At 36.7% G+C, this 14,719-nt stretch overlaps 1 protein-coding gene across 2 annotated transcripts in view; it reads left to right on the top strand.

Annotated features, from left to right (window-relative positions):
- LOC136848077 (extracellular serine/threonine protein CG31145) overlaps positions 1 to 14,719 on the top strand; it is a 694,897-nt gene that overhangs the window by 616,824 nt on the left and 63,354 nt on the right. For both annotated transcript variants that reach the window (XM_067120254.1, XM_067120255.1), the window contains one exon: positions 3,174 to 3,252. In XM_067120254.1, coding sequence (XP_066976355.1) covers positions 3,174 to 3,252 — 79 coding nt within the window. The remainder of the gene's footprint in view (positions 1 to 3,173; positions 3,253 to 14,719) is intronic.

Raw genomic sequence — 14,719 nt, 5'->3', positions numbered from 1 at the left:
TCCTTTCACCATCCTAACAGGTCATTAGGCCCCCCCCCCCTCCCATCCCACACCCTTACTAAAATCCATTATGCTGCATACTTCACCTATCAACAGCATCAGCTCTCAGCGATCGCTGCATTCCAGCGTATCTTATGTATTGTACCAGACAAGAAAAACCCAGTAATCAAGTTAGTTGTTTATCTGCATTTTGTGTATGTGTTTCCGGATACGATATCACATTGCAATAGGTAGTGCGGTCGTGTTTCCATTGAATAAAAATTTTATTTATATAATGCCTTGTTTCTGCGCAATGGCCATTGTTGTTGGGACAGCCAGATGTAGTATTTCATCAATCAGATCTAATATTTAAGCACAAGTTAAACGAACTTGCATGCAAGGTTTTTTAATGCACATTATTATGGTTTCTTAATAAACTACACTCTTCTCTGTAATACATTTCGTTTTATATTTTATTTCCACTGTTTAGTGCGGCATTGATGATAAAATAAATAAACTTTATTCTCCATACTTGTCTGTGGTAGGCGTGAATAGGCCAGCTACAATATAACAACTGATAGTATCTAGGCATACTTCAAGGACACCTTGCCTAGATTCATCACCAAGGAGGTATTGAAACTATTACTTTTTAAACTTTCGTTCTCAGAAGTGCTTTTTCATGCAAGGGGATTCAATTCACAAAGTACGGATGCATTCTATGGTTGCCATCCGACGTATGGAATGGCCTCCGCCCCAAAGCAAAGGCTTTTTGAAGTGGTATAACAGGTGGGGATGAAAGAACCATAACTTGCCCTGCCGCCTCCGTTATGGTTTTGCCGACCGTTACTTCTCAAACCGAATGGGGTTGCTACAGGAGGTAGCACTTCACAGGCGTTTTTCTTTTTATCTTTTTTCTGTATTTTGTCATTCTTGTATCGGTACATAGGGTGGTTGTTTCTTTTACTTGTTCGTTTCTTCTGTAAAGGACATCTTTGGTGCTGGAAAGGAAAAAATATAATCGTATGAGCCATTTGAGGAAGAAGCAACGTTGTCAGATCCCTTTAATTCCTGAACCTCGTACAGCTAAACTCATTCTCTGGGAAATATACTAATTCTCTCTCTCTCTCTCTCTCTCTCTCTCTCTCTCTCTCTCTCTCTCTCTCTCTCTCTCCCTCCATCATCATCTCCATTTATATAATTCTGAAGAACTGATAACAGCGACGAGGACTGACAAAAACATTTCAAGAATGGATTGAAAAAAAAGTGAAAATCTTGGCTAACGAAAAAAGGCTGAAGCGTCCAATACAAGTGAACATCGCATGTACTTCATTCCCTTGTCATTGGATTGCAACACTTTGTTAAAGATTACAAAATAAAATCACAGTGTGTATGTGAAACTTTAAACAATCTAGTTTACAATAATAATAACTCTAGTCTCGGTACTTGTTATATTTGTAAAACCATGTTAATACAATGGTTTCGGCTGTTATTGGGAATATATTTCCTGCTGAATTTCAGACAATCATTGTACGACTGGGTGTACGAAATGTTGAAGATTGAACAATGATAATTATAAGAGAAAATGTGATTGAATTTGAGAAATACCTGATAATAAGACGAAAGGGTAGTTATTATTCAATTGAATTTGAGAAATACCTGATAATAAGACGAAAGGGTAGTTATTATTCAATTGAATTTGAGAAATACCTGATAATAAGACGAAAGGGTAGTTATTATTCAGGATAAATTGAATAGGTACACCATCTCACATTAATCTGGTTGGGATTCGGAAGATATTGATACTTTTGTGCTGTTGCTAAACATTTTTTGAAGACCTATTTTGCTATGACGAAGAGTCAAATTTCATAATTGACTTGTTAAATGATGTATCCACGCAGTTGTGCTTTTAGTTTGAGGTTTGAGACATCGTGTTTTTTTTTTTTATCCCGCACCAGCCTTGAGCCGCCGCAATGAACTAGTTGGATATGTCATTCTAAAATTGGTACATGAATTATAAATTCTCCTTTGACAAATTTCATGCATCTTATCGTCAGTATTATAGTGAACTTATCCTTTCGTTCGTTTTCAGGGTGAATGTTAATAGAACGGTGAAAGAAGTATATGCCAAACACTAATTTACTTTTTTTTTTTTTTTTTTTGTCCTGTCGACGCTTTCACTGTTGCAGAGATTTAATAACTGTTGTGCAGAAAGCAGCGAACGCTTGATTCCAGCTCCCACACACAAGGCAAGATCACCTTTCCTCTGACCGCGATATGCACTTGAGCGTGCAATCCTATATTGCATGCCCGTCTAGTTTTGCTTGCAAAGCATCAGATCCTCCTTTAGATGGAAACAAGTCATTTCTTTCATTGTTTGTTTATAATGATTTTTTTTTTTAGTGTGGGGATCCCACAGATTTTCCTCTTATTGATGTAAATCATATCATTTGTCCAAACACGTAGCTCCTTTTTTAAATAGGGTTTCTTAATATTACTTTATTTTCTCATCTGAAGTATAATTATTCAACCCATTTCGTTCCACCACTTTCTGAATCCAGCATTTCCGGATAGTATAAATTAAAATCTGAAACCGTGCATTCCTAGCGCCATGATGGAGATGTTGAAAAGTCCACTTTGAAGAATTGGAACGCCCTGCAACGTTGTTCCATTTTTTAACGGCACATTTGATTTCCTTTGATGTGTTTGTGTTTACTGGTCGTTCCAATCTGTGCGTTGCAGTTCAGATTTATTTTTTTCCGCCCTAATGGTTTAAACCTAGTGCACAGAGAATCAGGTTCGGAATGAAGTACGTTATTAGGCTAAAAAGAAGGTAAAATAACAACACTTGGTTCTGTCCCACCACCAAAGTATTTAGTTTTGTTTCTAGAGCCCTTCTTTTCCTCTGTGCCCACACCCACATATATATATATATATATATATATATATATATATATATATATATATATATATATATATATGTGTGTGTGTGTGTGTGTGTGTGTGTGTGTGTGTGTGTGTAATGTGTGTATATTTAAATTTAGCTAGCGGTATACCAGCAGTCGTTTGCACAAATGGGTAGCCCGCTGTGAAGGAAGAGAACTTGAACATTTTATCGTTTGTAATAAACTATGTATTGTAAGTGGAAAAACTTTCTTCAGAGTAAATGGTAATATTTTCTTTCCTCTCGTCCGCAGCTCAAAAGGAAGGCGGAACCCAGCTCAAACTAATCATAGAGTTTGCTGATGGCGGTCACGCGCTCTTCAAACCCATGAGGTGAGTACCTACAGGATTTCTCCGTTTTTAGCGTTCTGTGATCCGATAGTTTTTAGTCTGATTTTTACATTATATATACACTATTGTCCCCATACCGTCAAAGATGTTGCTAATATGAGAAGGCTATTAAGTCCCGACCAAGTTAGATGCTGCCACGAAGGTTATTGTAGATCAGTTACTATGACTTAACGGGCCCTGAGACCTGTTCACCTTCAGTCTGCATGCATATGTATGTGCTCGAGCAACGTCCAGTCTGAACGTTAACTATCATTGTGACAAATTATGTTGTGGAAATATTTCCATATTTATTTTCCATAATTCAGTTATAAGTATGAAGTCAAAAGTATGAACGTGGCAGAGAATGTATTTAGTTAATTAACTATGCACCCAAAACTTGGCAGGGAAAATGGCATGATTATATATATATATATATATATATATATATATATATATATATATATATATATATACACATATATATACATATATATGTATGTATGTATATATATACATACATATATATATATATAAATATGTATGTATGTATATATAATTACATATCTATTATATATATATACACAGCATATATATATATATATATATATATATATATATATATATATATATATATATATATATATATATATATATATATATATATATATATATATATATATATATATATATATATATATATATATACATATATATACACACACACACACATAATATTTCTCGACAATAGAAGTTCATCCGACTGAGATGATCACAAATTACCAGTTTCTAGTGTCAGTTTCGGAAGTAAGAATTGATGCAATCGAAAGGTAACCGGAAGAAATGCAAAGTAATTTCCATTGCCTCCATGGCAACAGCGCAAGTCCCCTGACAGCTATGGAACATATCAGCCAATCCCATTTAAGCCAAGAGGTATGAGGAACCAATCATCATTGAGCTTGATGGCAAGACCATTCTGCATAGCTTACCCGGGTGGAGTTTGCATTTCCTTACGGATGATAATCATCGCAAAGGTGACTTTCATTCCTTCGTGATTCCCGTCCAATCTAATTCTCCTGCCGGAAGGGATCCTGTTCCGTTCCTTCGCGTCCTCTCGCTTTCTAAAGGTGGACTTTGGAGTCTTGGGGCTTTAAATGTAGTCTAAAACTTTAACTCTTTGAGCTTCAGACTAGATTTTGGGTATAAGCAGGTGGCTAGATTTTCGCAGCATGTAAACTAGAGATAATATTCAAGAACCTTGGATTTTCGGGCTTTAGATGTAGACTTGGAGTGCTTTTTCGTTTGTAAGAAGTTCATAACCTCTCTTGAAGTCTGTGATAATTTCATTACCGTTCCATAAGTTTTCTTCCTCACAGGGGAAAGTGGCGTCGACACAGCCTACGCGGGGCACTCGAGGCCTTTACCTAAGGTTCGTTGTAGCGTCCGTTCGGCCGCTAACTGCAACCCCTTTCTTTCTTCTTACTATACCTGCGTTCGTATTCTATGTCTTCCATCCTACTTTCTACCCTCTCCTGACAAGTGTTTCGATATTTTCAGGGCTGAATGACCTCATAGGTCCCAGAGTTTGGCCTTTGGCCTAAATTTTTATATTCCTATTCCCGTTCCAGACGTTTCCTCGTGGGTTTCAACGTTGAAATTCACTGCATTAGCATCTCTGTTGCTGCTGTTTTCTTTATTAGTTTTTCTTAACGGAATAATGAAGTCTTCGTCTGATAGTGCTAGAAGTAGTGAGTGCTTAATTGAATATTACAATAAAGATAAAGTCTAATAACACCAAAAAAAAAAATAAAGTTTTGTCTTTTGGTACGCAGGCCATTATTTTGTCATGAGTAAAGTTTGCCTCTCTATTCTGGTTTGTATCGATTTGATAAGGGCATTATGGTTGCCCATCCTAGAGAAGTCTTTTGTGAACAAACACAACCCGCAGAGAAACCTATCTCCCAATTGGCAGACCAGGTGTATTGTTTGTGTCGTAGTTTTGTATAACAGAAACTAGCTTTTATGTAAGAAAATTAACGCTGATGTCATTGTGTTGAATGCAAAATCTCTTTTATTAATGAATGTTCAAATAAAGACGTAGCTCTCTCTCTCTCTCTCTCTCTCTCTCTCTCTCTCTCTCTCTGCCCTGTTTATAGGAACAAGACACACGGTTCAGTTCTAAGCGGTGTCCTGTTTTCGTTGACAGAATATTTCTTGCCCGAAGAGTCTTCGCAGACGTCAAACGTATTATGTTGGCTGCGTGCATTTTTTTTTTTAACATGAAATTATTGCGCCAGTGTGTATGCGGTCTGCGCCAGGCGAGATGGACGCAGCCGTTTGTTTTTATTCTAAGAGAATTGTTCGTCCACCGTTGACACGAAGTTAGTCGTAGCCGGTGGTGACTCTTTCAAAATCGCGGGCCCAAATCGCCATCATCTGCATTTCGGTTTCAACTTTTTCCATCGGTGTCGGTAATTTACCGACTGTCATTTGCCGATTCGTCCGGAGTTGGAGATGGGAAATGCCTGTCCGATGTCTGTTGTTTGTTGTCGGAGCCATTCATATCGGTTTGAGGGGAAGGACGAGGAGAGAGAGTGGGTGCGTTTTTGGGAGGGAGATGGAAGTGAAATGGGATCTAATGTGTTTGTTTTGCGTTGAGTGAGAGAAAGAGAGAGGGAGAGGAACCTTGATGTATGTTTGAAACAGGAAAAGGCGATAAATGCAACATTGCATGTAACGGTAGAGACATGAAACTATTGAGAGAGTGAAATAAAAATATCAGGCTGGTTGAGTTCTGTCAGCGTTCAGTTCACCATAATTTGGAGGTTTCCGGAGCGGCATTTGTATGCATAGGTTTTCACGTGTTCTTCATGATAAATTTCCTTGGGTTGCCTTGTTTGACAAAAATTTGGATAGTACTTTAAGGGAACATTATTATTTATGTGCCTTTTGTGTAGAATTTTAACTGAAATCACACATATGAACATGTGTTTCTTCACCTGAAAAGAGAAGCTAGATCAGGTATATACAAGGTGAAGTAAAAAAAAAATAATGATAATATTTAAAAAATTATGATTTCTGACAAACTTGTCAACCATTGTATGCATGCTCAGAATGGTAATAAGCTTTTTGTAGGATCGTAATTCTTCTTCATTATGTTAGCGTTTGGGGTCAGATGGGTGACGTAAATTCAGTGTAAAGCAAAAAAATTTGCTTTACATTGGGGAGAACATTTACCTGCAGTATGATTAAGATTACCAAATATAGCCTGCCGAAGTGGAGATACTAATTATTGGTTTAGGCACCCCAAGCCTGCCGGCAGTTGATGGAAGATGCTGCACCTGACTCGTTTGCATAACATTACTGCCTCCAGCCAGTAACCCAGTGACTTTATGGGAGGCGTATATGAAGACCGCTTGGCAGGTGATTTTTGCCTCTGCTCATGCATAGTCATATGATATCATACGCACACTGCATTAGAATTTTGGCAGCATTATATGTCGTCGTGATTTCTTGGTATTGAGGCTGTTACACTCGCATCTCTTTGGCGGTTTCTGTTTCCTCTTCTGCTATCTCTCCTGACTCTTCCTAACAAAACAGTCTCACTTAGCCATCGCCCTCCATTCTTTCCTCATGGCCAGCCAGTGACGATGGTAGTTGTGACCCCCATCAGTCGACAGAATGACCGAACCCAGCCAGCACTCTGAATAATTCTTTGACCTAAATCTCCTTCAGTTCTTGCTCCACGTGCCCACACAAACAGTGCATCGCAACAGCAGCTATCTTCTATTATATGCATACATCTATATATATATATATATATATATATATATATATATATATATATATATATATATATATATATATATATATATATATATATATATATATATATATAGAAGTAAGGACATTGAAGGACTTACATGAAAGGAGTAATATATATATACATATATACACATATGTGTATGTATATATATGTATATACATACACACATATGTATATATATATATTACTCGTTTCGCGTAAGTCCTTCAATGTCCTTGTTTATATAAAGAAAACGAACCTTTTAGAACCTCTATCCGCATAAAACTTCTAACGTTCTCTTCCTCGTTTAGTCCGTTGCTGTTTATGCTCCCCATGAGCCAATGGCTCTGTCACGCGGCTCATTGGTTCCTCGGGCATGTCACTGTCATCTGCATGGGGCTCGTGTCCTGTGGGCCTTCTCGCAGACTTCCTTGTCTCATCCCGCGGAAAACATAAAATCTCATGGGTGTTTTGCACGTGCCCTGGTCTGGTAGGTAGTTTTCCAGAGATGGTCTTCATTCTCTGGGATTTTCTCTCTCTCTCTCTCTCTCTCTCTCTCTCTCTCTCTCTCTCTCTCTCTCTCTCTCTCTCTCTCTCTCTCTCTTTTACATTTGATATATTTCTATTAACAGCTAATTATCCTCTCTCTCTCTCTCTCTCTCTCTCTCTCTCTCTCTCTCTCTCTCTGTTTATTACATAGTTACTGAATTAGGAGCTTTTCGGCTCCCTAACGCAAGAGAGAGAGAGAGAGAGATTACTAGCTTGTTTGCCGTAGACAATTCATATGATGACTAAATCGTTGTCTTTTCAATGTTTTGATAAACTCTGTTTAATAATGTTGTACAAATCATACTACGTTGTGGTGACTATAGTGTAATGTGTTATAATGCAGAACATTTTCCGTTGATAAAAGGAAAGACAGTAAAAAAAAAGCAATAACATAACGCATAACACCCTTGAAACTACTCATTTGCTGAAATTACAAAATTCTTGTACAGTATATATTTCATCAAAAGCCAACATTATTTTATTTGATGCATGCGATCACATGGAAAGAGTAAAACCAAGTTTCTGTTTGGTTAGAAATGAGCAAAATAAGGTCACTAAATATAACAGAGTATTTTCAGGTAAGATGTGTTAAATCCTACTTCTAAAAAAAATATAATAATTTATCGGGTAATTTTCTGCCTCCTCTCCCATTTGCTGAAGTAATTCGAGATGTGAGTGGGAAAAATATATTTTAGATATGAATATGAAACAGGACGGGTAATTAAAGCTTGGCTGGATAATTAGGGACCGATATATTCAAAATTAGGGTCTGTGAAAAGTAAAAGTAAACTGATAAGATTCAAGCATTCAGTGAAGCGATTTTCATCTTTTTTTTTTTTTAGAATGATCTTAATGACGGGTGGATATGCGTTTTAGAGTCCACAGTTTCGACACGTCTTGATTTATAGTTTCGTATGTAGATTATTTTATAATATACATATGCATATTATACATTCATATGTATTATATTTGCACATATATATACATATACATACACATATGTATACATATATCTACATCTACATTTATTGTATATGTATATAAAATTTATTCACTTATACATATATATAATGTATATATATATATATATATATATATATATATATATATATATATATATATATATATATATATATATATACATACATACATACATACATACATACATACATACATACATACATACATACGTATATGTACGTATATACGTATATATATGTATATATACATATATATATATATTATATATATATATATATATATATATATAATATATATATATATATATATATATATATATATATATATATATATATATATATATATATGTGTATATATATTGTATGTGTGATTTCACTTACCAACGTACGTATATAAGAATATACAATGGTAAAAAAGAATTACCTCAGTAGTAAACAGAAAAATATTGTGTGAGAGACGTGTTCATCTTTGCCTCTAGGTCTAGGAGATGGGCTGTGCGCTTTTAATTTAAAAAAAGGATCAAATTCTGAAGAGTTGTAGCTACAAAGTGGTAAGATTCGTGGCTGATGTGAGTTGGCAGAAACGTACTAAAATGATATGTCTGGCAGATGTTGTCTGGTGAATCCGAAGAATAGGTTTTAGATGGCGCGGTTATGTGATGAGAAGCGGAATTTGCTTCAGAAGTGTTTGATGGTTATTTTTTTTATGAATGTGTAGATAAGACCATTTCTAGATCCACACAGTTGTCATGTTTAGTCGAAGTTAGCTGGAACCGATCCGATTTGGTTGCCTTTCATTATGTTTCTTAGTCATATTTGTAGCCTCTCCCAGACTGTTATCTTCAAACTTGTTTCCACAAAGGCCCATGAGAAGACGTTGGCTTCTTAATAGTTTGGTCGGATGTTAGGTTCCATGATTATTGTAGTTTATGAGATACAAAACTCGTTCTTTTCATAACTGAAGTTTTCGTGAATGAAAGCATAAAGTATGACCAGTTATCTGTGATCAGACTGTTGTCACCGGCTTCCCAAACAGCAAAAGGACCACTGTTTTCGGGCGTACTCTCACAATTACTGTTTGGGAATCGGATTTTTATTTGTGCTCATAACTCTGGAAGCAGTATAGCCTAGGACTATCATATGTGTATTTTTTATATGTACAATTTCTACGCTGATTTTTAATTGTACACCTACAGTCAGTGATTTACTAGTTTGTATTTTCATTATAGATGAAATGTGGCGATCTTATAACAGATACGCCCATACCCAAAAGACTGATAAAAATATAGCTTTCCTATTTGAGAGTTTCAGTTTACGCTTACGGAAAGGGCAGGAGTTTGCCACCATGCCAGTAATTGCTTGGTAACCAAATAAATTAACTTGCAATATTTTCCATGTCCTGGATTCTCAACACCGTTGAGTGCTGTCTCAGTGTTGATCTACAACAGTTTATAACCATCGTTCTTAGAACTTCCAAAGCAGTTTTTGGAGAATTATCGCCCCAGAGCCTCTAGTTTGTTTGAGTTTAGAATTAATGCAACACTCATTGTGACATCATATCAGAACCGACAGTAAACTCAATATTTGGAAAATTGCATTGGACTTAACATATCTTGATGTTAAAATGTTATCAACATGTTATAAACGATAACTTGTTGACATCAGAAAGTACGTTGTCAGGTTAGGAGGTATCAATGTGTAATATAGTAATTGATTATAATTACGTTATGGTAAAACTTCACCTTAATTGCAAAACCGGAACGTCTTTTGTGTAACATCCTCAGTATAATTATAACTTCCCAGGCCTCCAAATGTACATTCTAGAAGAGGGCAAATTAAGGGCTACTAAAAGTTTATTTAATAAACCTTTTTGTGCCTTTTCAGTGTTAATGGTGGAAAGAAAACTTAATTACCCGAGCTCTAATTTATCGACACAATTATTAGCCACAAAGATTGTTCGGTCATTGTAGCGGCATAATACTATAATTTCCTGTGGTCTTGCATCAAAGGGAGAACTTCGTTTTGAGGTTAGAACTTTTTATGGGGCTGCCAATCATATAAAAGCTGATCTTCGCAAGTGCCTGGTTTTCTCGCCAAATAATCAAAGCCTTTTGGAACTCTTTGTGTATGAACTTTTCCCGCCAGAAGTTCTTGGGACAAAGCTTCCACTCGATTGGTTCAGCGAATTTCGGTTTTCCACTTTGCCAGCCAATTAGGTCTCGTCGCTCGATCACGTGACCCTCAATGTCTCGTAAAGGCTTTCGCCTGATTGGTCCATTGGATCGAGTTTCTGACGAGACTGCCAATTACCTGCCGCTCTCCAGCCACGTGACTGGAAGTGTTTCTGGAAGGCGCCAGTTTCTTTGTTCCTTCATTAAAAGGTGCAGCGTAGGCAACTCCCATCGGTTGGTAATTGGTTTATAAGGTTTGTTTTTTGTGCGTGCATGGAATTGGTAACGAGGTTCTCAAACCTCCTTTGAGGTAGAGGCCCCTTCACCCCACCCTACCCCTTTCGAAGATGTCCTGCCCAAACCCCACCTCACCCCCACCCCTCCTCCCTTCCCCGATTTTCCTTTATACAATTTGTATCGTGATTTCGATGACCAGTTTCCTCGAGCTTCAGCACTACGATGTTTTCCTCTTATATAAAAATTTCAGAATGTTATTCATTTTTTCTGTTTTGGAACATGGGAGTTGCTGAAATTTCATTTTGTCATTAACAACAGAATTATGTTACCGGTGATTTTTTTCCGCGTAGTTTTTGGTCAGAATTTTTTATTTTTCTTATATCTTGAGGATTAGAGATCGCGGATTTTCACCTTCTCTCGCACACAATGTCATATCTAGTTTGGCTTTTGAAGGTATAGATATTATTAGTCTGTACTTCGGTTTCAGTGGTTATATATGTACAGTACATGGTTACATGGTACTATAAACCGCTACTATAGTGGTACTCTGCCCCTTTGTGAGCTGTTGTGGGCCACAGAAATGGTCTTTCTTGACCGGGGTCATAGGAGACCCCTAAATGTTACAGTGGCTTTCATGCATTGCTATGACAAGCATGAAAGGGGACGACTCCCTTCCTGCACCCACAAAGGAAGGATAGCATTCTAGCCTCTTTTTCCTTTGAGACTCAAACTGATTTCTTATGAGAAATGTGTGTAATATATTCTATTTTAATGCCCCTAGTAATCTCGTAAATGGCAAGTAGAGCCTTGTTCATTGCTGTTCTAGATTAATTTTGCCTTCTCTGATTTGTTAAATAGTATCTTTGCGGCCTACCTCTTTCTCAACTTGGAAGCTGAAGTTTTTAGTTACTTCACACTTCACACAGAAAAGACACTTGTTTGGATATTTTGCAGGGAGGGTTATTTTCGCGTAATAGTGTAATTGTTTTCGTAGAGAACTGAAGGGCTCATTCAAGCCTTACCGTTTTTCACATAAACGCTAGAAATTGATACAGATGCTTCGTGGTGAGGTAGGGCTAAAGAAATGCCCAGAGGAATTATTATTATTATTATTATTATTATTATTATTATTATTATTATTATTATTATTATTATTATTATTATTATTGCTGTTTCAACGGCATTTAGCTTGTGGAGAGTCTTCTCCATTTTTCTTCGTATATTCTTCTCGTCTGCAGGTGGATGGCATAATAAATTACTAAAGGACATGGAAAGTTATTCTGCTATTGTTGTTTGTTATACCCTTACGTTTCGACGCGCATGCCGGCGGTCATTGACAGAGTGATTGAATACGAAGGTGGGCAAGCATTTCTAGCAGGAAGGATGGATTAATGTCTTGCCCACCCTTGCATTTCATTCGTTCTCGCTGTGGATGACCTCCTGCGGGCGCGTCGAAGAGTAAGAGTAAAACAACAAAAGCAGAATATCTTTGCATGTCCTTTGGAAATTTATCACACCATCTACCCGCAGACGAGAAGAATATAAGAAGAAGAATAGAGAATACTCCCGACAAGCTAAATGCCGTTGAAACAGCAATTGGTTTTAACAACACTGCCCTAAAAGAGGGACTCCTTCCATATTATTATTATTATTATTATTATTATTATTATTATTATGTTTCCGGACATTCCTATGGAACAAGACCAAAATATCATTGAACATTCTTAGTAAGCTTCCGCAGAAGTGACTGCTTAAATGTGAAAAAAAATCATAGTAGAGGGTAGTGCATGTGTAAAAATAAAGGTGAAATATATAACTAAAGCTTGGCTGATTTAGTTTTTCCACGCTATGGCGATACAAATACATTTCGACTTGAACCTGCAAATGTCAAAATAGTTTGACTCCACATTTCTGGAGAGAAGGCGGGAGAGGTTAATACAATACATTTCGTTATGTGCGACTGGCATCATAATTCATTTTGATAAACAGCAGTTCAGTCCAGCCCTCTCCGATTCCCTGTTACGTTAATAATATTCACCTGTAAAGGAAAATGCATTAAAATACAAACAGTATTTCGGAAACTGTTCAAGTCAGTAATGCCCAGATGGTACTTGGGTTTAGATTTAGCGTGTGCTAATTGAGATTATTATTTAGCGTAAAGCAGTTGCAAGGGAGGGGGCGAGTTGCCGGATTGCTGTTTTGAGTTTGCTGTTTCTTTTCATGGAAAATGTGCGAAGAATTCGAGATTGTAAAGGTGGGTAAAGAGAGGTGGTGCAATCTCAGTTGATCCTCAAGGCACAGTTTCAAGAATTAATTAACTCGATAACTCGAAATCTTATCTCATATCCTGAATGTCAGAATACTATTAGTGATTGCCGTCTGGACTGATTACAATGTCATAAATTTCTAAGGAGAAAAATACTGCGTAGCTGAAATCTCTTTGATTGCTTGGGCCATTTTACTTACCTGTTCAAAAAACAGTGCCCACGATGCCTTTGAATCCATACCCTGGCATCCAAAGCTTTTTTTTTTTTTTTTCTTTTCTAAAAAAGTTGGCAAAGAGGATTCAAAAGAAAAAACGTACCTGCTTCCAATCAATAGTTATTGGATGCTTTTCTCATCAGTTAGAAATACCAGCGGATCAGAGGATTTAAAATGGAAGTTTGATAAAGAGTCTAAAAAAAAAGGGATCGTTTTCCAATGGCGCTTTGTCAGGAGCCGTATTTTTTGCCTCTCTTGATCTCGTTTCAATTTTCGAATGTTCTTTGTCGCCACTCGCTCTGTGGAAGTACTGCTGCGTCTTGATGGGGTTTGAAAGGCAGTGCAGGAGATGGGACATATTGTTATCAAGCGCCGTGATTGAGATACTGGTTTGGTCTACGGGGCGTTTAGAAACATCGTTCTTATGAATTTGCGCAAGTCCTCACTTGATTGCAAAATGTCTTATTGTGAGTTTATTTTTAACTATTCTGAAAAATGTAAGGGTGATATAGAATATATATGTATATCTATGTATATCTGTAGATATGTTCTGTTAAATTTAATGGATATTGACTGTTCTAAGCACTGAATTTCATACTTGGACAATAGAGCTTAGCAGCCAAGGGTGGTGACTGGACCTTTTACCTCCCGTGAGGTTAATAGTACAGATAATAAAATTTATGGTTTTCTGATAAAGTTGAAAGAATTTGACGTTCATTTCCATCACTGATAGATTGTCAAGATTATTTGTTGATGGGCGCTGTAAAACGTTGAGGAATATAATCTATGGTGTTCCACGGGGTAGTGTTATTGGCCCACTGTTGTGTATTTGTGTAATATGTACACGCAGTTTTCGGTGTGGCCACGAAAACAAGCTTACTACAAGCTCTTTGCCTATTTATTTGCGTTGATCCCGTTTCATTAGTATAGACATGTAGTTGCTGAATCTCCTAGCTAAGACTGAGAGGTGCAAACCATGAAGGTTGAAGTTAAAGCTTAACAAAACTCAGTTACTAGTATGCTTAGGATTTTTTCATTGGTAGTGTTTTTATTTTTTACTGTATACAACTCTTTTTTTAGAATTTTGATTGATATTGTAGAATGTCAATTCACTTTGAGGAACATATTCGCCCCATCTTTAAGTTGCATAATAAATGGGTATGTCGAAAAAGTCGTTAAGAATACTGTTGACTTGTCGACCTGTATTCTACCAGATTTTGGGTATTGTTACTGGTTTGGTCATGAGCAGC

This window comes from Macrobrachium rosenbergii, chromosome 18 (genome assembly GCF_040412425.1).
Source record: "Macrobrachium rosenbergii isolate ZJJX-2024 chromosome 18, ASM4041242v1, whole genome shotgun sequence".
In the NCBI taxonomy this organism is placed as follows: domain Eukaryota; kingdom Metazoa; phylum Arthropoda; class Malacostraca; order Decapoda; family Palaemonidae; genus Macrobrachium; species Macrobrachium rosenbergii.
Note: the sequence above shows the minus strand (reverse complement) of the source record. Positions and strands in the feature narration are given on the sequence as shown.